Raw genomic sequence first — 24,117 nt, forward strand, 5'->3', positions numbered from 1 at the left:
AGGGTAGATAATAGCAGGACAAGGGGAAATGGTTTTAAGCTGAGGGAGGGAAGATTTAGGTTGGATATCAGGGGGAAGTTCTTTGCTGTGAAAGTGGCAAGGTGCTGGAACAGCTGCCCAGAGAGGCTGTGGATGCCCCGTCCATCCCTGGAGGTGTTCAAGGCCAGGTTGGATGGGGCCCTGGGCAGCCTGGGCTGGTGTTAAATGTGGAGGTTGGTGGCCCTGCGTGTGGCAGGGGGTTTGCAGAGGGCAGGGGTTCCAACCCTGGGCATTCTCTCATTCTGTGATTCACTTGTCTGCTGTGCTTTGGAAGGATGGTGTGCATGTAGCAGCCTGACACGATTGAACATTAAAATGGTAGAGGGTTCTGAGGGACACGGAAGGCTCAGCTCAGCCCATCAGTGCAGAATGGGCAAGGTGACCTCTGCTGGCTTCTGTTCCACCTGCTTCCATCAAATCAACGCGTTTCCCTTTGCTCCTCCAGCACCGACGACGACACGGCGGTGTTACAGCAGGGACTGCGAGTCGCCTTCCCTTCCAAAGCTGAAATCCACGGAGCTCGGATTCGGCTGCGGCAGCCCCTCGCCTTCGGCCCTTCACGCACGGCGCAGCCATGGCCGCGCAGCGGAAGCGGGCGGTGCTGGGAGGGCCGCTGAGGGGAAGCCGGCCCCGCTCCGCCTCCGAGCCCGTAGCGCAGCAAAGATGGTTTCTCCCCAAACCCGATACTTAGTGTTCTTTCAGTACTGGGGCACTAAATATAGGTAGGTGCGGTTAGAGGTCGGCCCTGCGCTGTTAGGTCCGGGGGAGGTTGCATGGAGGAAATAGGTAAAAATGGGTGCGTGTGAGGGTTTGGGGCAGGGACAGGTCGTGTGCTGTGCTTTGTGGTGTTGGGTAGGACAGGAAGCACGGAAATCGGGTAAAAGGCAGGAAAGAACAGAGAGAAGGGCAGGCTGGTGACGGCAGCACAGCCGGTGGTGTTATTTGCTGCATTGGCTCTCTGGGTTCTGAGCGGCTCAGATGCATTGCTGGAGACAGAGCCAAGCTGCTCCATCGCACTGCTTTCCCCAGGCTTAAGCATCCCACATAGGTGGCTGTGCTTGTTTACGTGACAAAGAGATTGTGGGAGAACTTGTGCAGCCCCAATACGCCTATGGACACGAGGGTTCTGCAGAATAACACCGTCATGTGCCAAAAGCCATGCTTATTTTTCAGGGTACGGTTTGTTTCCTTGTGGGCTCCGGCCTCAGTTATTCAGCGTGGTTGCGAGTGGGCCAAGGCTTGGCCTCAGGACATCCCTCAGCACTTCTGAACTGTTTGTGAATGGCTGTGACTCCCGGAGCAGGGAAAGAAGCTCAGCACTAATTGGGTCTTTGCAGCTTTCACATCCACATGCCCACAATAAAGGATCCTGCAAACGGCATTTCAGATGGGGCTTGAAACTGCTTTACCTGCATACTCTCATCCAGGGCAAATTGCTTCATCATCCCAGCCCACCAGCCTCCATCTGAAGGGCTGGTACACAGACTAGCATTTAAATGATGATTTTTATTTCTTGCAGCTGTTTTCTTGTCTGTTCTCCCACTGCCACATCCCTGTGAGTTGTATGAAAAGGTCTCTCAGCAGCAAGCAGTTCAATGATTGCCCCCAAGTAACTTCTGGTGGGTTCTCTGTCAAGACACTGGGTGGAAAATGCAGTCTTGATAACGTCTCAGTAACTGCTGTATCTGCTTTCCTCTGCAGTGGGGTCATGCAAACCTCAGCTAAGCAGTCAGGGGTTGGAGTCCAGAATTATTTGGAGGTACGTTTTTGCTAATCATATTGACATTAAAATGAAATTTCTGTGCTCACACTGTTTTAGCTATGGATATTATAGAGAGCAAATATTATTTTTCACTGATTGTTTAGAACATGACTATTCAGCAGCACACAAATGCCTTACTGAGTGTCTAAGTGCTTTAGGAATGGTGCTGGTAGGCAGGTAGAAGAACTGGGCTGAGATATCCCACCCAAAAGCTCTGAGCATGGCCAAGGCATTTCCAGTCATCATGCCTGTGTTGACTGAGTGAAGATGAGTATCCTTGCTTTGTCTGCAGCCTGCAGAAGGAAAGTGTGATGAATTATGGCTTGAAGAGGAGTTTTCAGGATGTATTTGTATGGCTTCTTGCCTGAGACCATTGTGGAGAAAGTGTATAAATATTGTGCAAGTCATGAAAGAAGAGCCCCAAAGGACTTTCTATCTCATTTATCTAAAATGCTCTGAACCATCCAGTGTCTCAGCCTCAGGCGCCGGACTTTGGGTGAGCCCAGCAGTTGTTTTGCATTATCCAAGTAACTTTGTTTTAAGAAGGGAATGGGTAGGATGGGTGATTAAAGGAAAAGAAAGGGAAAAAAAAAAGAGACAAAGAGAAGGAAAAAGATAAACTTGCTCGGTGTTGTCTTTTCACAGTATCAGCATTTCGCTGGCCAGTTCTGGGATATGTGCTTTGCTTTCATGTGGTGGTATTGATGCTGGGCACTGCTGAGCAGGGCTGCAGCTATTAGAACCACATGGGATGTCTTAAAGCAAATTTAATAGGAAACTTCTGGGGCCTGTAGGAATTTATCTTCCTTCCTCCATTTCTGCGCAGCTTCATAACACTCATTTCCAAAGCCAGGAAGGCAAGTGAAGGGAAGAGCAAGATTAAATCTGTAATGAGATCCTTGTTCCGTTCTTCCTATGTTCAGACATCTGTTTTGTTTGCAGTTACAGGCAAGCAAATAACCTGTGAAGTGTAGACTTCATGTATCAACAGCTAGTGGCCTTAGCAGTGTAATGAGCTGCTTTGGGAGCAGGACATGCAGCTCTCTAGGTGAGAGGGTAGAGCTGTAGCTGAGCAGGAAGCCTGGCTGCAGCCGTTTGTCACCACATCTATCATAGAGAACACAAATGGTTCTGTAGTCCTCAGTTCTCTATATAGCCGAGTCTTGGAACTGCACGGAAGAAATAGAAACTTGTGTTATCTCAGTGACAAATGCAGGTATTTGAAGGAGCTTTTTAATTTGTATTTGATGGGGATGAGCTTTGCAGACAAAACTTTTCCTTCTTGGAGACAATCTATTTGTCTTGAAATACTTGGAAGCCCAGCTTGCTAGTGATGAGTCCAAGCCAGAATTCCAGACCTTGCTTTCCCAAATCGGGATGTTTGAAACTGCTGACTTGGCTCCTTCCAACGAGGAGAAGCTTGTATGTGCTGTAGGACTCTGCACTCTGGTCTGAATTCTTACAAATGTCCCTCCTGAAAATGAGAATCCCGTGTAGCACCTTTTGCTGAAGTAAATAGCTCTTATTTGTGCTACCAGGCACCAAATGCAAGGCCTGGTAGGATCTACAGAATTAAGATCCCTTTCATATTTGGTTTGAACCACCTCCTAAGCGTGTTGTTTCCCACTGTGCTAGGTAACTCTGTCTAAAACTAATCTTCCTGCATGAAGCTCTGTAGCTCTGTGCTAAGTCCGGGTATTATTCCTCATGAAAGAAGAAGAGGGAGAAGGAGAAGGCAGACAAACTCTGTGCTACGCAAAACAGCTTTGGTACAGCTTCTTTCCTCCAGGAAAAAAACAACAAAACAGTAATGCTACAATCAGAAAGATTAATGCAGCGGAAGAGCGATACAGGAGCACAATAGCAAAGGAACTGACATGAATGGAATGGTATTACAAAAGAAAAGGACTCACCCATCTATGAAGACCTAGGCCTGCAGGGAAAACTCCACAAGGGAAGGATCTCCAACCAGAGATCCTTCCCCTATGGCAGTCAGCCCTTAAATGAAGCTTAGGTGAGGTGCAGCCAGGCTCCAACCCTTCTGATCACACCGTTGAATTGCCTTCACCTATGCTCCAAGGGCTGACCCGGTCCTTTCTTCAGGTGCTCTATCAGTGATTCAGGCCATGACTCAACAGTCCCCATACAAGGAACAAAGGGAAAATTGACCCAGAGAACTGTTAACTTCATCACCTGTTTGGATAATCATTCTAGCAGCCTGGGAGGTTGCTTTAGAAACCCTCTTTTCCAGCAGAAGCTGCTTTCTCATCTTTTTCTTCCTTGTTTTCTCTACGGCTTTTCTCTCTTTCTCTGGGAAGGAGTTAGATTCTTAATTAGTTTCAGTTGACATAATGCCCACTGAGTCAGCAAGGTTGCAACCAGAAGCTCCTGCATTATTATTTATTAGAACACAGCACTTTGCAAATTGTGCACCATCCCCAGCAGTGCAATGCAAACCCTTGTGTCTGTGCATCTGATGCCATTGGAGGTGTCTTCCAATGACAGCACCAATAAGCAATCCAGCTGCTGTGGAAGAGCAATAGACACCTTTCCAAAATAACTCCTACTGCACATTTCTCTCTTGAACCTAACCATCTACAATTGACTTGACAGGTTCCTTCTGTAGCTCCCAGCTGCTCTGCAGGGGTCTTTTGTGGCTGAGCATCTTGAGCATTTTTTATTTAGACTTCAGGGAGATACGTGGATGAATTTTTGCTTCCCAGACATAGCCGGTGTGCACTGACAGGCCTGTTCTTCATCTTGCCTCTCCAACATTTGTACAGAGGGAAAAGAGAACAGGGCTGTGAGTAATAAGAGAAACCTGGAGTGTGGATTCATATCGCTCTGGCACACAACAGTGGAAATTTCAGTGGGATTCAAAATATGGAAGTGTTTAGTGAACAAAACCTGTTAGCAGCACAGACCTACTAAATGCAAGTAATGCTTTCCTCTGCTTTACTGGTAGGGAGAGTATTAGAAGCATAGAGAAACACCCAGGGATTCTGGTTGCTGCTCCAAAAATATGAATGTCTGGAACAACTGTGACTCTAGAAGTAAAGACATCATGAAAATGAGTGAGATCTGTCTCAGTGAGGCACCTCCAGCACGTGTTGAGTCAAGGATCCGGTGTTTGTAACCTGCCAAGCAGAATGCTGGCATGCTGTGTGGCCTAAAGAAGGAAGCAGAGACCTGTGAACTTTGAGGACATAAGAGAACACAGCTCCTGGATTCCTTTATCTCCTCCTTTTAGCTGAGCACCCATGGGTAAATTGCTTAACTAACTGTCCCAGTTGTCCCCCATTGGAATCCATAGATGACAGCCAACAGTGTAAGGGTCAGAATTAACAGCAGTAAAGCCTTGGGAGCTCCTTGGATGAAAGGCCTGCTTCTTGTAGGGGCTCTTTTTTTTCCCTTCCTTCCTCTGAAAGGGCAGGTTGCCATTCAAGCAATTACTAGATGTAAATAATGCATCTTTTTTGCAGATCAGCGTGGGTTGTATTAATGGCTTAGAGCATACAGGAACCAGTGGAGGAAGGTAACAGATGTCTATAGGCTCAAAGGCCATCTGGATGGTGCAGAGATGGGACATATGCATAGGTGAAGGGGTCATTAGTGAATTGCCCGTGAAGAAGTTCAGCAGTTCAGAAATTCTCTCTGCAAGGAGATTAATTAGGGTAGGCTTTAAATGGAATATTTAATTTAAATATTTAAATGGAGGCAGCAGTTGGTAGTGGACTCTTATCAGCTGCATGCCTGCTGGGCTGGGGGGGAGAGCCCCCAGATGAAGCTTTCAGCATTCACAGGCTGAGGTTTGTTGTTGATGGTGATTACATTTCTCCTTGCATACCCAGCACAAATATCTCTCCAGAGAGCTGTGCCTGGGAGGTAAGCGTGCTGCAGAAAGGCAGCTGTGAAAATACAGCTTTGGTGGACCTGTCATTCGCTCCTTTACTTCTGTGGATTCAGTGGCTTGAGCAGGGAAGCAATCAGGTTTGCCTTGGAGCCTTCGACCCTCTGTTCCTCTCCAGTCTGCTCTCCAAAACAGCTTAACCCTTTTGGCAGACAAGAAACCCCAACTTTTCAGTGTTCCTATTCTCCAGCTTTGTTCAGAGGTGGGGTGTGAAATAGAATGCAGTGTGGGGATCCGCAGGAGTGCAGTATCCAAACTTCTCCATAGCAAGAAAGGACGATGTTCTCTCCTGCCCTCTCTCCCTCTGTTCCACTCAGCTGTGCTCACACTGGCTGATTTGTGCCTGGCAAAAGGCTGGAGAAAGAGAGGAGGCTGCAAAATACAAATATATATTTGCAGATTTTTTTCTCTTAAAACACGGCTTCTGCTTAAAGACGAAGTGTCGAGGCACGAGACATGGTCTGCTGCATAAAACTTAACTTAATTTCTGTCTGCTTCTCTCTGCTTAAGGGTGATAAATAAAGATTTTTGTTGTTAATTGTAACCATATGTGAAGTCCAAATAGAAGGATTAGGAAGGGGAGAAGTCTAGGGTCATTTCTGTTCTGTTTCCTAAGCCTTCCCCTGCAGCTCAGTTACATTTTTTCTTGCCTTTCTGTGCTTTATAATGATATGCTTCTGAGAGCCCAGAATCCTGTCTGCTCAAGTTGTAGGAATCTGGAAGGCATTTGTGAGTCAGCAATTCAAGCTTTATTGACTCTTGGTACCAGATTGAAATGTAATAAAGACCACTACTGGGTTCGCCACTCGGGAGGGAAGATAAGAGAGAGAGAGAAGGAAATTTCCAGTCATTCAGCTGGTTTCCTGCTTTTTTTTTCTCCTTCAGTTATTCAGATATACTTCATTCATACACCATAAAAAATCACATTGAGGGCCTGTCCTCACAAAGACTAAAACTGTATGTTGCAGGTGCAGTAACCTACTTCTAAACCCTACTGTACAGAAGACCTACTGTGGTTTTAACATTGCTTTAGTAAGTTACTAGAACCCCAAGCAGAGTTTGCCTTTGCCCCTTACCAGAGTTCATCCTAGCTTTGCTAAATGTGGACTGATCTGAGACCCTTATATATGTAGCATCTAATTATCTCTGTTAACATCCCTCTCCCTCCTGTGATTATTTACACCTGCTGGGATGGCTCAGCATCAGCTCCTCCAATGCTGTGTCTTATTAGAGCTGTGCCTTGGTTCTCTGAGCTGTTTCTCAGTGGGACCAATGGATGCATTACATCAGTGCTGTGCTACTTCTCATCTGGTCCCCCGACTCCTCCTCTGTTCTGAGCAACTGATGGAAGCACGTTGCCCTCTGTAGCCCTGCTCCTGTTGTGGATGGGAAAAAAATTCTGCCAGCAGCAATAAGCTGCTGTATTTGACATCATGTTGGCCTGCAATGGAACAAAAGGCTGCAGCCTGAGCTCCATCAGGCCTCGTAGCTGTAAAGTCACTCTGACATCCCTGTGTGCTGTTTCTGTCTGAGTTCTGGAGCTAAGAGCATGCACTGTGCTGCTGTTACCTGCTTCTGATGCAGCTTGAATGCAGTTCTTGGCGGTCAGATGCAGGGGTTGTGTCTGGATTTAAATTAGGGATTCTCTGTTCTCTTTACTTCTGCCCAGTAAAGCAAAGGACAGGGAGGCAAATATTTTTCGCTTTGTTTTATATACGTTTTATATATCTTATGTATGTTTCATATGTATGTTTTAAGCTGACGTGGCACATTGGATGTTCCCTTTAAAATGATTCTGGGACAGAAGGTGAGAAGCCAAATAGTACTAGCAGAAGTCAACAGCCCACCTCCATCCATCTCTTCAGCTCACAGTAAAACTCCCTATTACTTCTCTGGAAACAGCAAGGAGGCACGATGTATTGAGCAAGGAGGAGGGCACTGTTTCCTAGAGAGCTCTGAGTTTCCTGTTCATGGTTCTGTCTCATGTTGGATTGCAGAAGGCAGCACAGAACCTAAAACCCGTTGTTCCCATCAAGTTCCACATCTCCAGCCGGACCGACAGCGGTGTCCACGCGCTCTGCAACTCTGCTCACTTTGACATCCAGAGGGCACCAGGGAAGCCAGCTTTTCAAGAGAGAATGCTAGTTGGTTGTCTGAATCACCACTTGAAGCCCGAGCCAATCCGGTGAGTTGGTGGCAAGTCAAAATCCTTTCTTTTCTTCTTGTTTGAAAAAGGGGAGAGATGTAGCAACGCTCTCCCCTCTTCACCCATGAAATAAAATGGCTGCTAGTGTTAGCAGAGTCCACTCTTCCCTTCCCAGCTACACCAAGGCTACCTCATGTTGTGATTCAGAGAAGTGGCATCAAGAGCTCCAGTTCAATCTTGCTGTCACAAAATCGGATTGATTTTGCTCAGTGTGGTTGATAAACAGTCCTTTTTGTCCTGTACAGTTGTAAATGTAGTCATGTGAATGACTAGAGAGAGCTGCTCTCTACTCTTTCTCGTGTTACTTTGTCTTTGTATGAACTAAAAGCAGTTGAAGGCGCAGACTGTCCGTGTCTGTGCAGCATCTGTTGCACTCAGACGTGGCTCTCTGGGCAGCAGCCTAACAAGCAGTGTGCCAGGGCACCTCAGTGTGTTGTACAAGAAGATGGCTGATTTGTAGGAGGTGTTGGGATGAGCAACAGAAGTTGGATGCAAGAGGCCAATTGGTGATTATTCAGGGGACCCAATTGCTCTCTTTCATGTTACTGCAGTCTGGTGGCACGAGCGTAAAGGAAGATTATGGAGGCAAATTCCCCATGCCAGAGGAAGAACCCAGGACAAAAAAGCAAATCCCTCCCCACCCAATGAAGGGATTTTTGTAAGAATAGCAGCCTGACTATGCAGCACCCTCCCCCTTCCCACTTCACCCAGTCTGCTTTATTTTCTAATCTCCTCTTTGTGAAACAGGGCCTGACCCAAATGCCGACGCAGCAAGGCCTGGGATTTGAGGGCTGACATCATGCCTGAATCTGCCCTTCATTTTGCAAGGGAGGACTCCAATTCTCCATGGCCTGGGGAACAGTGAACCCAGCTCTAGACCTGCAGGAACCCAAACAGTTTAGTGGCTGAGCAGGGAGATCTGAATGGTGGCGTTACTTTTTCTCCCAGGAGGTTCTTTGTGCAGGTCCCAGATGCTGTGTGAAGTGAAGAGAGACTGTGAGTTGGCTGAAGCTGTGCCCTGTGCTGTTGGGGGTGCTCACTGGCCTTAGCTGCGTGCCTGACCACAGTCCTCATCATTAGACACTCTGAGTTTACCAGGATGCAGTCAGCTCTACTTCTCCCTCTTCCCTTAATCTGAACCCTTTGCAAAAGGGCTCAGCTGCTTTCCATTAAGGAGCTTGGTGACAGGCATGAGTCTAAATGGATCAGCAGCCAACCCCTCCCTCTCTAAATATTACTTTGCCAAGAATTCTCTCCTAATGCTGGATAGAAAACCCAGCACTTTCATGTGGTTGCAAGCAGGGGGTGATGGAGAGAGATATCTTTGTGAGAACTCGTTGTTGATAGAGCTTGAAAAGGAGACCAGATTCCAAACTGGCTGGCTGTATCATTAGCAATAATGGTCTTCTTTGTAGCTTTGCTGCATGATGGGTCTCTTCTAGGAAATGATCTGTCTTTTACATTTGCAAAGCATTTTTGAAAGGATCTCGTCTGCAAAGATCAGAGTGTAATCTGCAGATGGGTAACTTGAGGAGGACATTGCTATCATGTAAGTAGGGATAGAGTGGTAAAGTAGATTCTTGCCTTCTATTTCTGGTTCCAGTTTGGTAAGTGCTCCATGTCTGGGTGGCAACAAGGCAGATCTGGGATTCATCCGACCTCCTGCTAATTGGTTTCCACCAATTTGGTGAAGGTTACACTGCCAAAAAGCTGAAGAATGCTCTCAGTCTTTATTTACCAGCAGCCTTGTAAAAAAGGAGACATTAACAAGGCTTGAAATGTAGTGTGTTTGAAGAACTGGTGGAATAAGAGACTCCCAGCTAGAAAGAGCCCAAGATAGCAATTGCATCTACCAGAAGAGGCAAGAAAGGCTGTCTGCAGTGAAGAATCATCTGAGTATGAATGGGCTTTTCTGAAAGAATTGTTCTATGGGAGTTTATAATAGGAATGGTTATTTAATAAAAATCACTTAAGTGTTAACAGGAGAAGCTCAAGGGAGATGAAATGCTTGTGGAGATGTGTAGACAGAGGAAAATAAATGGAATACTTAATTATATTACTGTGTTTAGAAGACACTGGAGGTCCTGGGTTCAAACTCCATTGCAGGCCTGGAGGATGTAGTTTGCATTTCTGATGGGAGTTTATAGCAGTGAAGCAGCCTTCTGGCTTGTTATTGCAAATCTTTGCAGAGGCTGTGGCTCAGCTTTGATTTCTTCTGTGGTCTGAGCCTTTGCAGTGAAGAGGTGTGAGCCAGAGGCACTTAGGCTGACAAAACTCCCTGCAGCACCAACATTTTAAAAGTAAATAAATAGCTTTCTCTATTATTCGGTCCCAAACGGTATCAAATTTTTTGGCTGCTTTGCATCCTTTCTCCTCCATTTACAAAGCTCCAAAACCAGAGGGGCACATGACAGAAGGAAAACGACTTTCTGATGAGAGGCATCCTCTAAAGCAGTGTCTGCAGCGAGAGAATACCTCTGAGACAGCACCTCTTTGCTGGATGCTCCCAGCAGGATGATGACAAACCACAACTCTGGGCTATGGGAAAATAAAATCCAGCAAAAACTGCCACCTTCAAATCAGCTGTAGTGCTCTGGGGATGTGCAGAAATACAGGAAAGCTCTGCTTTCTCCCTTGCCTGAGAGAAGTTTGTTTCCCCTCTGCCAACCTTTGCAACCTCCTGTCTACTAAGCCATCCCTCACTTAGGGACACCAGGCATTTCTTCCCAGTTGCTTTTGTAGAAGGCAGTAGGAGCCTTCAGCAGCCTTGCAAGCTGCTTCTTGAGATAACTGCCCAGTGCCAATGCAAAATGAGTGGGCATAGCCATTCCCTACAGCCATCATCTGCATGTGTGAAATGGGGGGATACCTGTCCTGCTGTATCCAGACAGAAGCAGTCTAGGTGGGATGCTCCTTTATTTTCATTGCCGTGGCAAAATCTTGGAGGTTGTGGGGGGAGGTGGTAGGGAAGTGACCTACTTTCCACTATTTCCATCTGCTACAATGAACTGCGTGGCTGCCTTTAGGAGTGAGCACAGAGTGCTGCGTTGGGTATGCAGGTATCTGTCATGGGGAGGTCCTTCATGCTCTTATCTGGGGCCATGGCTCTGCAACAGGGCTTGGGCTTATTCTTGTGTGGTTTTCAGTGCAAAGTCCTGTCTGTCTACACACAGAGAGTGACAGCAGCCCTTCTTGTGGATGCAGCAAGGCTAAGGTGAAACAGATAGGAAGCCTTAGAGTGTCTGATTGTATTCTAGTATTTGCAGGTGGATGCTTGTTCAAGAAAGTGCTTCATGAGTATCAGGAAAAATAAGGTGGCCCAGGCTATGAGACCTCTCTTACAGGCTCATTAAATCTGCTGGGTTTCTTCCCTCTTCTTACCAGTTTATCTATTAGAACTGGATCAATTACCAGAAAAAGTGGAGCCACAGATCTGCCTTTGTGACGAGTCTGACCAGCAAAACAGGAAGGTGGCTGTTTTCTGTTGCTTAATATAGGTGACACAAAAGCTGAAGAAAAAAAAAAATCACCATGAAAATAGTGCACTGAAAGTCCTTCTTGATGGTTGTTGTGGTTGGGACATCTGGTTTTATCATCCACATTGCATCTCTTCCACCTCAGTTGATGCTGTCCTGTGGACTTGAGGGCTCTGGGTACGGCCAGCATGCCTTTGAAGGCAAGCACAAACACACTCTGTCCTTTGAGTCAGTGTTTCACAGCTGCATGAGGGCAGTTGTGAGCCAAGAGAATAGTCTGGAAGAGCTCATCAACTTGGGAATGATGCTGCAATAGCTAGTTTCTTGTTGGCGAGCCTAGAGGAGGGACAGAGTATTTGTGTGCCTGTCAAATTCCATGGAGAAAGTCCCTTTATGGCTGTGTATTCAGTTAGATCTCTGAAAAAATGTTACCTTGGCCATCAGCATGTCTGGGTAAGAGGCACTGGAAAGGAAAATTTTTCTTACAGGGCTCAAAGGAGACCAGCCCTCTCCTTTTGGTTTTCCTGCTAAAGAAGGTAGCGGATGAAAAAATCCAAAGGGAATTTCTACAGCTGCTTTGGTAAAAGGAGGAATAATGGCTATTTTCTCCATTTTCCTAGCATAATAGGGATACCACAAAAGAACTGGTAAGAGTTTTTGTGAAAAACACATTTGACATTTGCAGCAGCCACTGGAAAGTGGGTCATGAGCTAGCAGAGCATAATATTCTCCATATGTGAGATACATTTCATCCTGAGGATCTCAGGAAACCTCAAACATTGTCTTGCTTGTTTGCTTTTGCAAAACTTTCCCTCAAGTGATTCACATTTGTACATGCACATGAATATTTCAAACATGTACGTGCACGTGTGCCTTTGCACCCAGCTGCCTGTGGGAATAATGCAGGCTCCTTAATGGTGCCATCCCTGAGAGCAGGAACCAGAACACAGCATACAGCTGAAGAGAAAACCGATGGCAGCCAAAGTTGATCATTGGCTGGAAGGTTGGGTCAGGGTGCTGAGAGTTCCAACAGTGAGATTGCTAGGAAGTGTGTGGGTTTAGAACACAGCATGAGTAAAGAATCCATTGCATGTTTTCATTCCACCTGTATGGAGACCAGCACAAGTTTTTGAACTAGTTCATGGCATTCCTGTCTCTCTCACTCTCTTCTGTCATAACAGCATCTTGAGTGCCTATCGAGTGACCAAGAGTTTCCATGCACGTTTCTCTGCGCTGTCAAGAACCTACATTTATCGGCTGCTGATGGGCTGCACCCACCATTCTGAAATACCAGTGTTTGAGAGGGACCTGTGCTGGGCTCCCACTGGAGGGTGAGTGTCTTTCATACGCCTCTGGGCAGCTCTGCAAGGACTTGGTGCTTGGAAGAGGTGCAGAGGGGTAATTTCCACACGTGAAACCAGATTCCCACATCATATTGGAGATATTGAACGATGGAGCTGCACTGAGTTACATTCAGTGAGGCCTGAGACAGTTCTTCTTAATTGTACAGTCAGCTGTAGATGTTGTTAACATGCTGAAGTACTCAATGGCTCTGGGCCACATCCATGAACAACTCTGTGTGCCCTGCATGGAAGCAGTTTCCTCAGATAACCTTGCCAATTCATACAGCAAACCCGTTCTGACAGCTGGCTGAAGGGACAACGCTCTCAACAATGCAGGCAGAAATGCATCACGTGGCAGATGTCACAGCTTCAGGTGTGACCATACAAAGAAGGCAGTCAACAATGAAGGCTGGCAATTCTTTTCTTTTTCTCATCCTGTTTCTGGTGACGGCTGCATGAAATCTTTGCTCTCATTCCCTGACTGAATGCTTTTATGTTTGAATAATAAGTGAGAGCCAATGACTGAGCAACCCTACAGTAACTAATTGGTGTATCTGCATTCACATGTATTCTTAAAAACACTTAAGACATGATTAACAGCGGGCAAGAAAATAAAAAACAGACCCCAGAAGAAAATTAGTTACTGCCCTTTAGACAAGGTTGTGCTGAGATAAATACACTACACATTCAAGAACACTGGAGTTTTTCACATTATACAAAAAACAAGCTTGGAAAGCCATCATGATGTTAGATATTTTCTTACCTGGCAACACCTTTTTGAGTTTACAAGGTACTGCAAAGGATTTTGTTCCTCTTTTCCTCCACTCTAGCCATAAAGCTATTGTGAATTCAACCATATTAAGCAGAACAGCAGGATAAAGCTTTGTGAAAAAATGTGTGCCTGCCAACCCCTCACCTGGCCTGGGGCTTTGAGCACCTTCAGACCTCAGGTCATTTGGCATCTTGGTTTGTGCTCCTGCAGGAAAAACTCCACCGTCCACAATGCTGCCACGTTCAGTCTGCATGCTCAGATTAGGCCTCTCATCAGTTAATTGGAATTTGACCCACATAACACATTCAGTCCCTCCTAATGCTCCTTTCCTTTTCAGCTACCTCGACGTGCCTGCCATGCAGGATGCAGCACAGTTCCTGCTGGGAACACACGACTTCAGCACTTTTCGTTCACTGAACTCTGAAACCCCATTTCGGTCTCCAGTCAAAACCATCCTACAGGCAGACATCCAACCCTCTTCTGGTTTCCTATCCCACCACTATGAATACAGGTGAGAGCCTGGATACTCAGCTGAGGAGCTGCCCTGATCAGCTACTGCTTGCTTTGTCAGAAAAGCTGCTTTCCAGGGCTGTGCTGAGAACTGACCTCCTCTCACTGCATTGCCTTCACAGTCTCAGCAGGGTTCTGCCCAGTGACAATTTGGGAAGGATATTTCTTTCCTTCTCCCAATGACCTCAGGGAGAAAGATGAGCAAGGCTGAGGGCGAGAAGCTGGCCCAGTTGTCAGTGCAGTAAAGCAGGATGTCAGAAACCTGGCACAGCAGTTCCTGTGTGATGCTGAAGATCAGCACTGCCAGGGGATGGGATTTTTATTTTCGGCCCTGCCTCTGTCTTAGCTTTGCCTGGAGGCTGCAAATAGGAGAAAAAATAACTCACCCAACACCTAGGGCACTGCTGTACTACACATATCCTCTCAGTTCACACCAGTAACTCCTGCTGCCTTCCTGGGGGATGCTGATGAAAGAAAATTCAATATTCCTCAGTTAAGACATAAACAAAAGATTGCTGTGTGTCAGGTTCTTTCAGGGCCAGATCTTGCAAGTATTGAAATGAAGTGGCTGGATGCATTGTCTCTCTTTAGCAGAAACTGAAGGGGGTTTTTTTTCCCCCTCAGAAAGATCACATGTATTTACCATCTGAACATGGCCCCTGCTCTCATGCTGGATTCTTTCAGAGAAACATGGCTGTTGTGTTCCAGCTTGAAAGCAGACATTGCTATTGTCTGTCCCCAAACCACGTTTTCCTTGTTTCCAAATAATAGAAAACCTTTTTCTTTGTAGTTTCCTCCAGCAGTCCTCCATTAGGTTTGAATATTTACTGAGCAGTCTGCAACAGTAAGGGCCATGCTTCAAGCTTCAGCTGAGCCTCGTTGCAGTTTACAAATAGCCTGCTCTTTCTTTTCCCCCCTTGTCCTAGGATGGTGTGTTTTGCCAGCAATAGTGTAGGATAAAAGCCAGAAGGGAACTGCAAAAACAGAGAGAGATCTGTATGCTCTGAGTAGCCCTGGTCTTTCAGTTCCTCTCAGTCTCCCTATTCAGGGTCAGGAGGAAAAAGGCATTTTGTGTGATCCATGGTTTCTTTGCACAGTATTGGTGCTGTGAATACACAGCTGCATCACAAAAAGCCACCTAGTTGGGTATGGCATATTCACTGAAGCTCTGTGCTGTGCAAGTACAAGGACATGGGCCGTGAGTGCCAGATGGGTCGCTTCCTTCCTGCTTATTTGCAGCTGAAACACTGCCTGCATTGGAAAAGGAGGGCTGGAAGGGAAGCTGGGTGCTGTTACCTGGCTGCATTCCTGCTGTCTGTTGTTGGGCTGCCACTGCTGGTTGGAGAGTTTGACCACCACACAAGTAAGTTCAGTGCCTTGCCACTGAGCAGGCCTGAAAATAAGCATTAACAGTCTCATCAAGATCACCTGTGAGTGCCTGCAGGTCACGTTATCTTCAAAATCCAGACCTACTGTGCTTGATTGTCCCACAGAGATTCGATACAGATCAGCTTTTTTCTATCCTTAATTTTATTTAAGAAAAAAAAGGAATTTACCATTCCTTGCATAACTTGCTGCATAAACCCATCCCACACAAGGCCAAAAACAGCTCACAGGAGAGAGCAAACCGAGAAATGGGATGAAAGGCATCAAGCTTGTTGCTGATAGCATGTTTTTGCTTGGTGACGCATGCAGCCCCAAGTTGTGTTTTGTAACAAGTCATTTTTTTAATGTGCCAATATTGATTGATTTCCAGAACATCTAGGTTGAAGGGGGTGGCATTGAGAAGCCTTGTTTTGATGCATTTAAACAGCACCTAACTCTCCTACAGTCCTTCTTTAGTTACTAAAGCCTTAACTGAAACCATGAGCTTTCTGATCTAAAGAAAAATAAAGTCCTGGAGTGAATGTGTTTGTGACAGGCTGAGGGGGTGTTTTTCTTTGGCTGATTTTGGTTTGTTGCAGTGTCCTAGTTCTAATCTGCAATACACCCTATGGGGACAGCTGCAGTCATGGAGCTTGGTGTTTGCTTTTGCCCATACTGCAAATAAGACAGCAAGTGCCTGAAATGCATGTGTGTTTCTTCCCTGCAGTGGCAGGATTAACTGTCCTGCAATGAAAGGGCTGTGATAGCAAGAAAAAAAAAATAATCTATTTATAAGCTTGTAATAAGTCTAAGGAGCTTTATTTTCTGCTTCAGAGGGAGGAATCTGCAGAATGATAAACCAAGGTTTCTTAGTGAAATAATGCAGCTTTTCATTCGCGTTCTTCCCTTCCTTTCTGAACTTAAACCAATCTTCTGAATTGACTGCTTGTCTTTTGAAATGATTCCTTCCATCAAACTCCAGTGTTGCTCAGCAACACTGGAAGTGGAGTTAGTGTCCTATCCATCCGAAATGCTTTTTAATGCCAAGGATGTGCTTAGAGCCTCAGCCCCATTCCCAGGGAGTGATTGCTCTGTCACCTGTTTTCTAGCTGAATATGTATTATTCATTGCAAGGTGCTGCCTGCTGCTGCTAAGTGGAAAAGACAGAGTTTGTGCTGGTAAGCAGAATTCCTTGTGAGATTGACAAGAAAAAGAAAGTTTCCCACTCTAAGAAAGATATTTTGTTCTCTACAAGATATTTTCCTGAAGTATCTCAAGCTATCTTTTGTAGCTTAGTGCATCTGCTTGAGACACCCAAGGCAGGAGGACCCTGGCTAGAGATAACACATGCAAACCATCTCTTACCATTGCTGAAGAGCTGAGCAGACTCCTGGCTGTAATGTGGTGGGTATTCATGCACGTGCCCAGCGCTGCACATGTCTATGTGCCACATCCTCCTTGCTGCAGGGAGAGCAAACCTGGTGATGGAAGTGATGGAAGTAAGTGATGGAAGGAGTGTCATTGCTTGACACAAAGAGGAATCTGGGGGCAGGAGCTGCCTTTGCATTTACCAACATTCACAACAGGGAGGACTAAAAGCAGTAACTTATCTGTGAATCCTGTGAGAAAACAGCTTGCAGCTGCTCCCCGGGGCGATAATTTCACCGTCTCTCTTCCTGCTCACCCTGCCCTGACGCCCCATGCAGGCTGTGAATCACGTTGTCCCTGCTTCATCTTTTTCTACCACTTACAAGAGCTGTCTTCTAGGCCCCCCCCTTTATGCTCAGGTGCTTCCAGCAAACCCAGCCTGTCCTGATTCCCCCAAATATGTTGCAGCTGTGCTTTTCCCACCGCTGATTCAAGTCTTCAGAGCTCCACACGACTGGGCTCATGGCAAGAGAAAGGAAAAGAGGTTTTGTGTGTGGGCATCTATAGATTTTTAGTACTGTTTGACAGTCTTGTCCTTGTAGGGAACGCTGCTTATCACCATAAAACTTTCTGAATAATGACAGCTGTATCAACAGATCTGGAGAGGGGAAAAAGATGTGTTTTCATGCAGTGGTATCTATCCATCCGTCCCCAAATATTGCTGTGCTTCTTCCTGCTCTGCTTACTCTTAGCCTCCAGCTACCCCAGAACTGCTGCCCAGAGCAGGCTGTGGGGTGGTTTACATTCTGAATTCTTTGCAAGGCAGCTGGCTTCTTCAAAAGTCTATTTTTCCTGTCTGGATTTGAGTTCCTGAGCCTGCTGTGGGCAGTGGTGAAGGAAGGGGCAGTGTGGGGAGAGAGGTGGAAAAGGAGACCGACCTGTTGTGAAATGCAGATCAGAGGCAATCAATGCAGCCTTTTTGCAAGCATCCCTGATGTGGAATGATGGATGTTGCTGCAGTTGGTTACAAGAGCCTTGTTTTGTCTGCACTATTTCCCCCTGCCACAAGATACCCACTGCTCAGTCTCAATCCTAATGGTTTTGAATTCTCTTCTCCTTGTTGCCTTCATCCAAACAACGCACAAAATTCAATCTTTTCTCACTATGAACCCTTAATGTAACATCCCCCAAAGCACTCCCCACAACCCCTGTTGTTCCATGCTTGCTCCCCATCCTGGCACTGAATTACACATCCTGCAGACTTTGCTTTTGCAGCCCTCCATGTGTCTGCTGCTAGAAGAGCTGCAGGGTGGAGAGATGCTCATAGCAGTGCTGAGCACCTTCCTGTGCCTCAGTGCTCTCCTCTTCTCTCCTTGAAGGATGCTGTTCTCAATGTGCAAAGGTTTTGGTCTGAATAAGTGCTATGGGAAAAGGCTGAGGGACAGTCTTTGCTAGGCTGTGCACATGGTGGAATTAGAGCTTGTATAAGTGTTGTTTGTGATTTGACAAGTGAAAAGCTTTTATCAGAGCTAGAAATGTTCAGTCACGTCCAGAATGATTTATGGGATGGCAGAAATGCTGTTGAGGGCGAATCATTCACTTCAGCCTGACACGACGTAAGCGCTTCTCTTGGGTGAGATGCAGTGCTGACATTGCAGAGCTCCACTTTGGCAGCAGGTTTTTAAACGTTTGCTGCTCTGCTGTCCGCATCAGGATTTGATCTTTCCTGGAATTCTACCAACTGTTGTTCTGGGGAAAACATCTGGCAGAGGAGAGTTTGTTGCAAAGAAAAGGAGAAATGGGTTTTCAGGTTGGAATTTGCCAACTTACCAGAACTTTGAGTGCCCGTTTTGCCCCTGACACCAGTCAGATTTACCCAGCACTCATCAGAAGGCCCTCTGCCATCCTTCCCTCACCATGCCTTCATCTCTTTCCTTTTGGGTCGTTCCATCCTCTCCTCCTGGAGAGCAGCAGAGCGCATGGATGTCAGTGCAGCTGTCACCTTGCTTTCTGTTTGCTAAGTAAAACCATCTCCTGACCAGAACAGAGACTGGTGTTTGAGCTCTGGGAGCTGACCTGGCTTTGTGGTAGCATTCTCAGCCACTCTAAGTGTTTTTATTTCACTTCCTTCTTAAAAATGTCTAGAGAAAGACCATTCTTAAGCACTGAAACCTCTGCTGTTAAAAAATAATGCTGCCATTAAGGGCTATTTTGTCTCGTAAGGAATCTTGCAGTTTGTACCTCCTCCTTGGAGCTACCTCCTCCGATCAGGTCAGACAGGCTGCAGGTATTTCAAGTCTTTGCTTTCCTTTAGCACAGCAGGCATGTCCTCTGCCTAAACGGAGGTGGTGTTTGGAGCACTTCAGTGGTGCCCAGGAAAAAGGCAAATTCTCTGTGTTCTCTCTGCAGTTTGCACTTCTAAAAGAGCAGCTTGTTGGCTTTGAGGCAGTCAGTGACTCAAAGTAGCTTACATCTCAGCAAGCATCTGCCCCTGCTGTTGAACCAGCAGTCCTCATATGGGCTCTAACTGCAGGGTGGTGTTTTGCAACAGCCCGAAGATCCATCTGGCAGGCTGGGCCTTGAAGCGGTGAAGCAGAACTTGTGCTTACCAACATCTTCTTCATCCGAAGGCTTCAGAAGATTTGTAGCTGAATTGTTGCTCCTTAATCTCCTTTAGCTGTCCTGGAGGTGTTCTTACTGATAACTCTTTTTTTGTTCCAAATCCTGTTAGTTTAAACTGATTATTTTTTATCACAGGGAGGTTTAGGGGAAGGCTGATGCTCCAGCACTGCTTAACGGTGGCACTAAGCCACCAGATACTGCTGTAAAATTTCCCTTTAAAATGCTTGAAATTTGGGTGAAGAAAATGTTATTTGTGCCCAGAATGAATGGCAAAGCAACTGAGAGCCCAAATCTGTTGCCATGCTTCTGTCAGAGCTTTTCTTCCCATGTAGAACAGCATTTACCCAAAGCTCACCTACACAGTCTCTGCCACAGCATTGGTGTTTTCACAGCCAGCTGCCCTGCCACCCTGCCTCAGAGCAAAGATGCACCCCTGTTTTATGCAAGACTCTGTGGGAATTGAAGCTTTGGGGCATTATGGTGTGGGCCATGGTGTCCTCTTGCCTGCCTTGGGGCACATTTGTCCTCAGACAGCTCTGCTTCCAGCAGCTCACTCCAGTGCCATCCCAGCAGTAAATAAATGATTGCCTCTGGCTTTGTACACTGTGTGCTTCATGTGGCTCTGTTCACTCTTAAGACAACAAATCTGCTTTTCTCATACACTTGCATTGTTCCCTTTCTGACAGAGGTTTCTTTATTTCTCATTCATGTTAATTCTCTCCCTTACAGTTGTATGAATTATTTCAATGTAGCCATAACCGACCTGTGCAGTTGTTCCCAACAAAGGTAAAGAGCAGCATTTGATCTAGAATTGTTGGCTATTTATGGTTCTAATTAGTGATCTTTAGTACAGACATGGATCTCAGCTACTTGTTCACTCTGCTTGTGTTCACCTGTGGCTTTTGCTGTTCTTGTAAGAAGTTCTCACGTTTGAGATGTGATTCTGAAACACTTTTTTTGTTTGTCTCTGTAGGGGACTGCAGTTTTGGGAGCTGAAGTTCAAGAGCAGATCGTTTCTTTACCGACAGGTACTGCTCTGCTCTGTGCACCCTTTGTCTCCAAGAACCCAGATATCACTCTCACTGTAACACGATTGATTTGGCAGTGTTGCATCCATCTGTAGTGCCATCTCTGTTGCAGAGCTGGTGCTACAGCTTCATGATGCACACAAGAACCCTGTCAAGCGAGGCTCCATGTTCACTGTTTGATCCACTAGAACCAGACTATCTTTGGTTTGTGTCTGAAATCAATGACCAAAGTCACAGAATCATGTGGGAGGATGGAAAGTTTTGTTTTCCCCAGTCTTTGTCCTTGCAGTCCGACTGGTGAAAACCAAGAGACATATGTTCTTGCTCTGCTGAATGGCACTGGGCCCAGTGAAGGCTGCCTGGAATTTTACTTTCTGGCTTTGGAGCGTGAGGTAATTCTCAGTGTTGCATGAAGGAGAGATGGGAAGACCTGATTCAGCTATGCAGGCACGACTGCAGGATCGTTCCCGCTGTCGTGCTGCTGGGTTTCCTTTGAAATAACTCCAGTGAGGTTTTTGCTGCTGTCCTCAAGGGAGACGGCTCTCTCCACAACTTAATGGATCACCTCATTAGGAAACAATTGGCTGTTCTGTCTGCCTACTCCGGGCACAGTCACACTCTGGAGACAGAATAGGCATGGGAAGGCTTGTTTTGGAAGAGAGAGGGGGTGTTTTGTGGGAACAGTTATTTTTTGTTCTGTTTTGACAAACTAGATTTGTTTTTATCCTGTGCCAAGCAATGCTCCGTAAGCTCTCTGACAGTGGGTGTCTGGATATGAGCAGGGGAAGGACGATAGCATGCTTGAGAAGGCTTGATACATAGCAGGGATCTGCTTCACAAGATGCTCTTGTGACAAGGAGAAAATGCTGGTAACCCATTTAACGCTTCAGTCTGGATGTGACTTAGTGACATTGGTAGCTCTCTCTGCACAGTGATGCTGAGCCCGGTGCCCTCTGTGAGTGGGGCTTTCAGCAGCAGCCTCAGAGCTAGCTAGCAAGCCAGGGGAGCAGGAACAGACTGTACATGGTGAACCTGCACTCTCAGACCTGAGCATCTGCTTTTGCACTCTGTAACAGAGACCTTACTGTGTTAGATGGACCTCTGATTTCATCTCTTATGGCTGCTATGTTAAGTTTCACCATCTGGATGTTTTTTATTAGAGAATAGGGTTAAACAGCCTCAGAAACTGTATGTGTATCTTCTCCCTGAAGGACGTGGAGCAGCGGGGAGGCACCGAGCACGAGGCTGTTTCAGATGCCTCCCATCCAGCTAACTCCAAGTGTGGAGACATCAAAGCTGAAGTCACAGCATGCAATGACCCCTAGCGAGGGACACGTAACATAACATACACTGATCTGTGCTGCTTCTCCACGACACTAGAATGGCTACAAAGCAGGCTCTGGGCACCATGTAGTGCAGCTTAGGCTCCAAGCAAGTAGGTGAAAATAGTGCCTACCTTTGGATAAATATATCTTTGCTCTTTAACGGGGATAAACTTGATGAGGTTGTTTAGTAGGCTTTGGTTTAATCTTTTGTAAATGTTATTTTAAACACTGTACTTGGTTTAAGTTTCCCATCTCTGCTTGCCATGACTCCTCCACAAGGATCTGCTTGTGCACTTGAGACTGGGGGACAGTTTGGTGGGCATGGAAAGGCCACTAGGATGTGGTGAGAGCACCATGGCTTGAGGGCAGCCCAGGGAAGGGTGGCTTTCAGCCAGGAGGATGCTGCAGTGCGAGGGTGTGATAGTAGGTGAGCACTGGGAGTGAAATCTGTGCCAACCCAGTAGATTTGGAATTGCTTAGTGTGGAGGGGAGGGGAGCTGTGAGGTGCGGAGGTGTTCAAAATGCCGATTTGACGAGTTAGTTAGCTGGTGGGCTTTCTCACTTGGGTGCGTTGTTGCTTTTTCTCCTTTTGCTTTTGGCCCCCACATAGCCCCCACCTGGAAATTGTTGCTTGTGCATTGAGGTTGTGTGAGCCCAGCTCGCCCAGCAGCAAGTGAGCTTCCTGCCACAGGCAGCGTGTGGCTGCTGCTGCTTCAGAAATAGAAACCATGTCTGCTCAGCTCTCTTCTGTGATGAGAACAAGCCTGCTCCAAGCCAGCGGAACTGGAGATTGTTGTGTTACATTGTGTTACAGGTCTCCATTTTCATAGTGCCCACAGTTGTAGGGAGGGAAGGGGCTGTTCCACCACACAAAACACTGCTGATACAAAGAAGTGCAGGACTCTTAACCTCTTACATGTTACAGGGGGCAGTTCCTAAGCTGTGTGCTGTCCTTGCAGGTCCGAAGAATGGTTGGGGCTCTAGTTGCAGTTGGCCAGGGAAAGTTGGCACCTCATCATATAAAGGAGCTGCTGGAGATGAAGGATGCAAGGGCTCTTCCACCATTTGCCATGGCTCCATCGTCCGGACTCTTCCTAAAATCAGTGGAATATAATGAAGCAGGTAAGGGAATGCCAGGCAGTGACTTTATGTGTGTGGGAGTCAGGCTTCATACCGAAAGGAACAGAAGCCCCCACAGTCCTCCTTTTTGTGCCATTTACAGCAGTTGCTATGGAAAATGAGTGTTAGTTTTTTCCTGGTAGATTTCTTCTTCTTACTTGCAAGGTAGTGAAAGAGAAATCATGCTCACATATTAGCTTTCTTAATTTAACAGCATCTAAATCATAAGCAGTGAAGATTTTTAGCTTAGAAAATAAGAATAAAAAGGCAAACTTGCAGAAGATATCGGCAAAGTTTGGTATTCTTGTTAGGGATGGAAGGTATTAAATATTGCAAGGAATTTAATGCAGGCAGAATTTGGTAAAACGATGTTGAGAGCAAAGACATCTTTGATTGTAAATCAAACTCTGTGTTACTGTCTTACTAAAAATGAAAATTATAGCAATAAACATGTTCACTTGCTTGTGATGAGATCACTGAGAATCTCCAGAAGGCAGAGGCATGGAGTTATTTCCTGGCTCCCTTAATGCTACAGGAGGTGCTAATATTAAAACCATGGTCCCTTCTCTTGTTGCTGAGATGAATGTGCTGCCCACCATGGGGCTAACACCACACTTCTCCTGCTGCAGTGCTGAGGGAGAGGTGCTCTCAGCTTTCAGTTGTGCACTTGCTGCCTGCTTTGTTTCAGCAGTAATCCTTCCCACAGCCACAAATGCTTCTTCTCCCTTTTACTCCTCAGTTACTCCAGTGCATAAAAAGGACTTCCCAGCACACTGCAGGCCTCTTCCAGGCTGCCTCGTCCCAGGCAGAGCACAGACCTCCTGCAGTGGGCTTTGGGAATGCTGTCTCCTGCTGCAGCTGTGCACACACTGGGGCTTAAAGACCGAAGGGAAAGGGAAGCAACAGTGAGCGGAACAGGGAGCTTGAGCATAACACTTGGCCTGGCCATGAAGAGGCAGCTGCTGCTTGTGGCTTTGGGCCTTTCTCCCTGGTGGTGCATTTCCTATTCATGCTGGCTGTGGAGCTGCCTGTGCCAGTGGGGAGGGAGCCCAGGCAGGAAATGAAGACCACAGACTTTTTTCCCATTTTTTTCCCTAAATCAATGTTTTCTTTTTTTTCCCCCTCTCAGATTTGCAAACAGCGGCCCCGGGAGAATAGCAGCTCTGTCAGCCATGTCTGAAAGGACTGTTGTTGTGGATATGGGATGGAGGTTTGCAGAGCTCTTTATGCAATACGTGGTCTTGTCTCAATAAACATCACTGACTGTAGGCA

General features: G+C 46.4%; 1 protein-coding gene and 1 long non-coding RNA gene across 2 annotated transcripts; one reads left to right on the plus strand and one right to left on the minus strand.

Moving 5' to 3' along the window:
• Positions 1 to 668: 668 nt before the first annotated feature.
• On the plus strand, positions 669 to 24,113 carry PUSL1 (pseudouridine synthase like 1). Its single transcript, XM_042883207.1, has 8 exons — positions 669 to 761; positions 1,741 to 1,798; positions 7,709 to 7,896; positions 12,575 to 12,724; positions 13,846 to 14,019; positions 20,347 to 20,401; positions 22,686 to 22,848; positions 23,975 to 24,113. Exons 1-8 carry the CDS (start codon positions 703 to 705, stop codon positions 24,001 to 24,003), a joined length of 876 nt encoding a protein of 291 aa, XP_042739141.1. The 5' UTR covers positions 669 to 702; the 3' UTR covers positions 24,004 to 24,113.
• LOC122186479 lies at positions 14,178 to 17,120 on the minus strand. The gene is made up of 4 exons (XR_006181135.1): positions 16,955 to 17,120; positions 16,749 to 16,861; positions 15,315 to 15,411; positions 14,178 to 14,482 (listed from the first exon to the last, which is right to left on the minus strand). It is a non-coding gene; the product is annotated as an uncharacterized LOC122186479 (long non-coding RNA).
• Positions 24,114 to 24,117: the final 4 nt, after the last annotated feature.

Source organism: Lagopus leucura, unplaced genomic scaffold (genome assembly GCF_019238085.1).
Source record: "Lagopus leucura isolate 7727_CA_CO unplaced genomic scaffold, USGS_WTPT01 Super-Scaffold_100037, whole genome shotgun sequence".
Taxonomy (NCBI): Eukaryota; Metazoa; Chordata; class Aves; order Galliformes; family Phasianidae; genus Lagopus; species Lagopus leucura.

Coding starts and splice junctions, on each gene's coding strand:
- PUSL1 (XM_042883207.1), top strand. CDS start 703: ATGGTTTCTCCCCAAACCCGATACTTAGTGTTCTTTCAGTACTGGGGC. Junction 1,799..7,708: donor GAGTCCAGAATTATTTGGAG/GTACGTTTTTGC, acceptor GTTGGATTGCAG/AAGGCAGCACAGAACCTAAA. Junction 22,849..23,974: donor AGTGGAATATAATGAAGCAG/GTAAGGGAATGC, acceptor TCCCCCTCTCAG/ATTTGCAAACAGCGGCCCCG.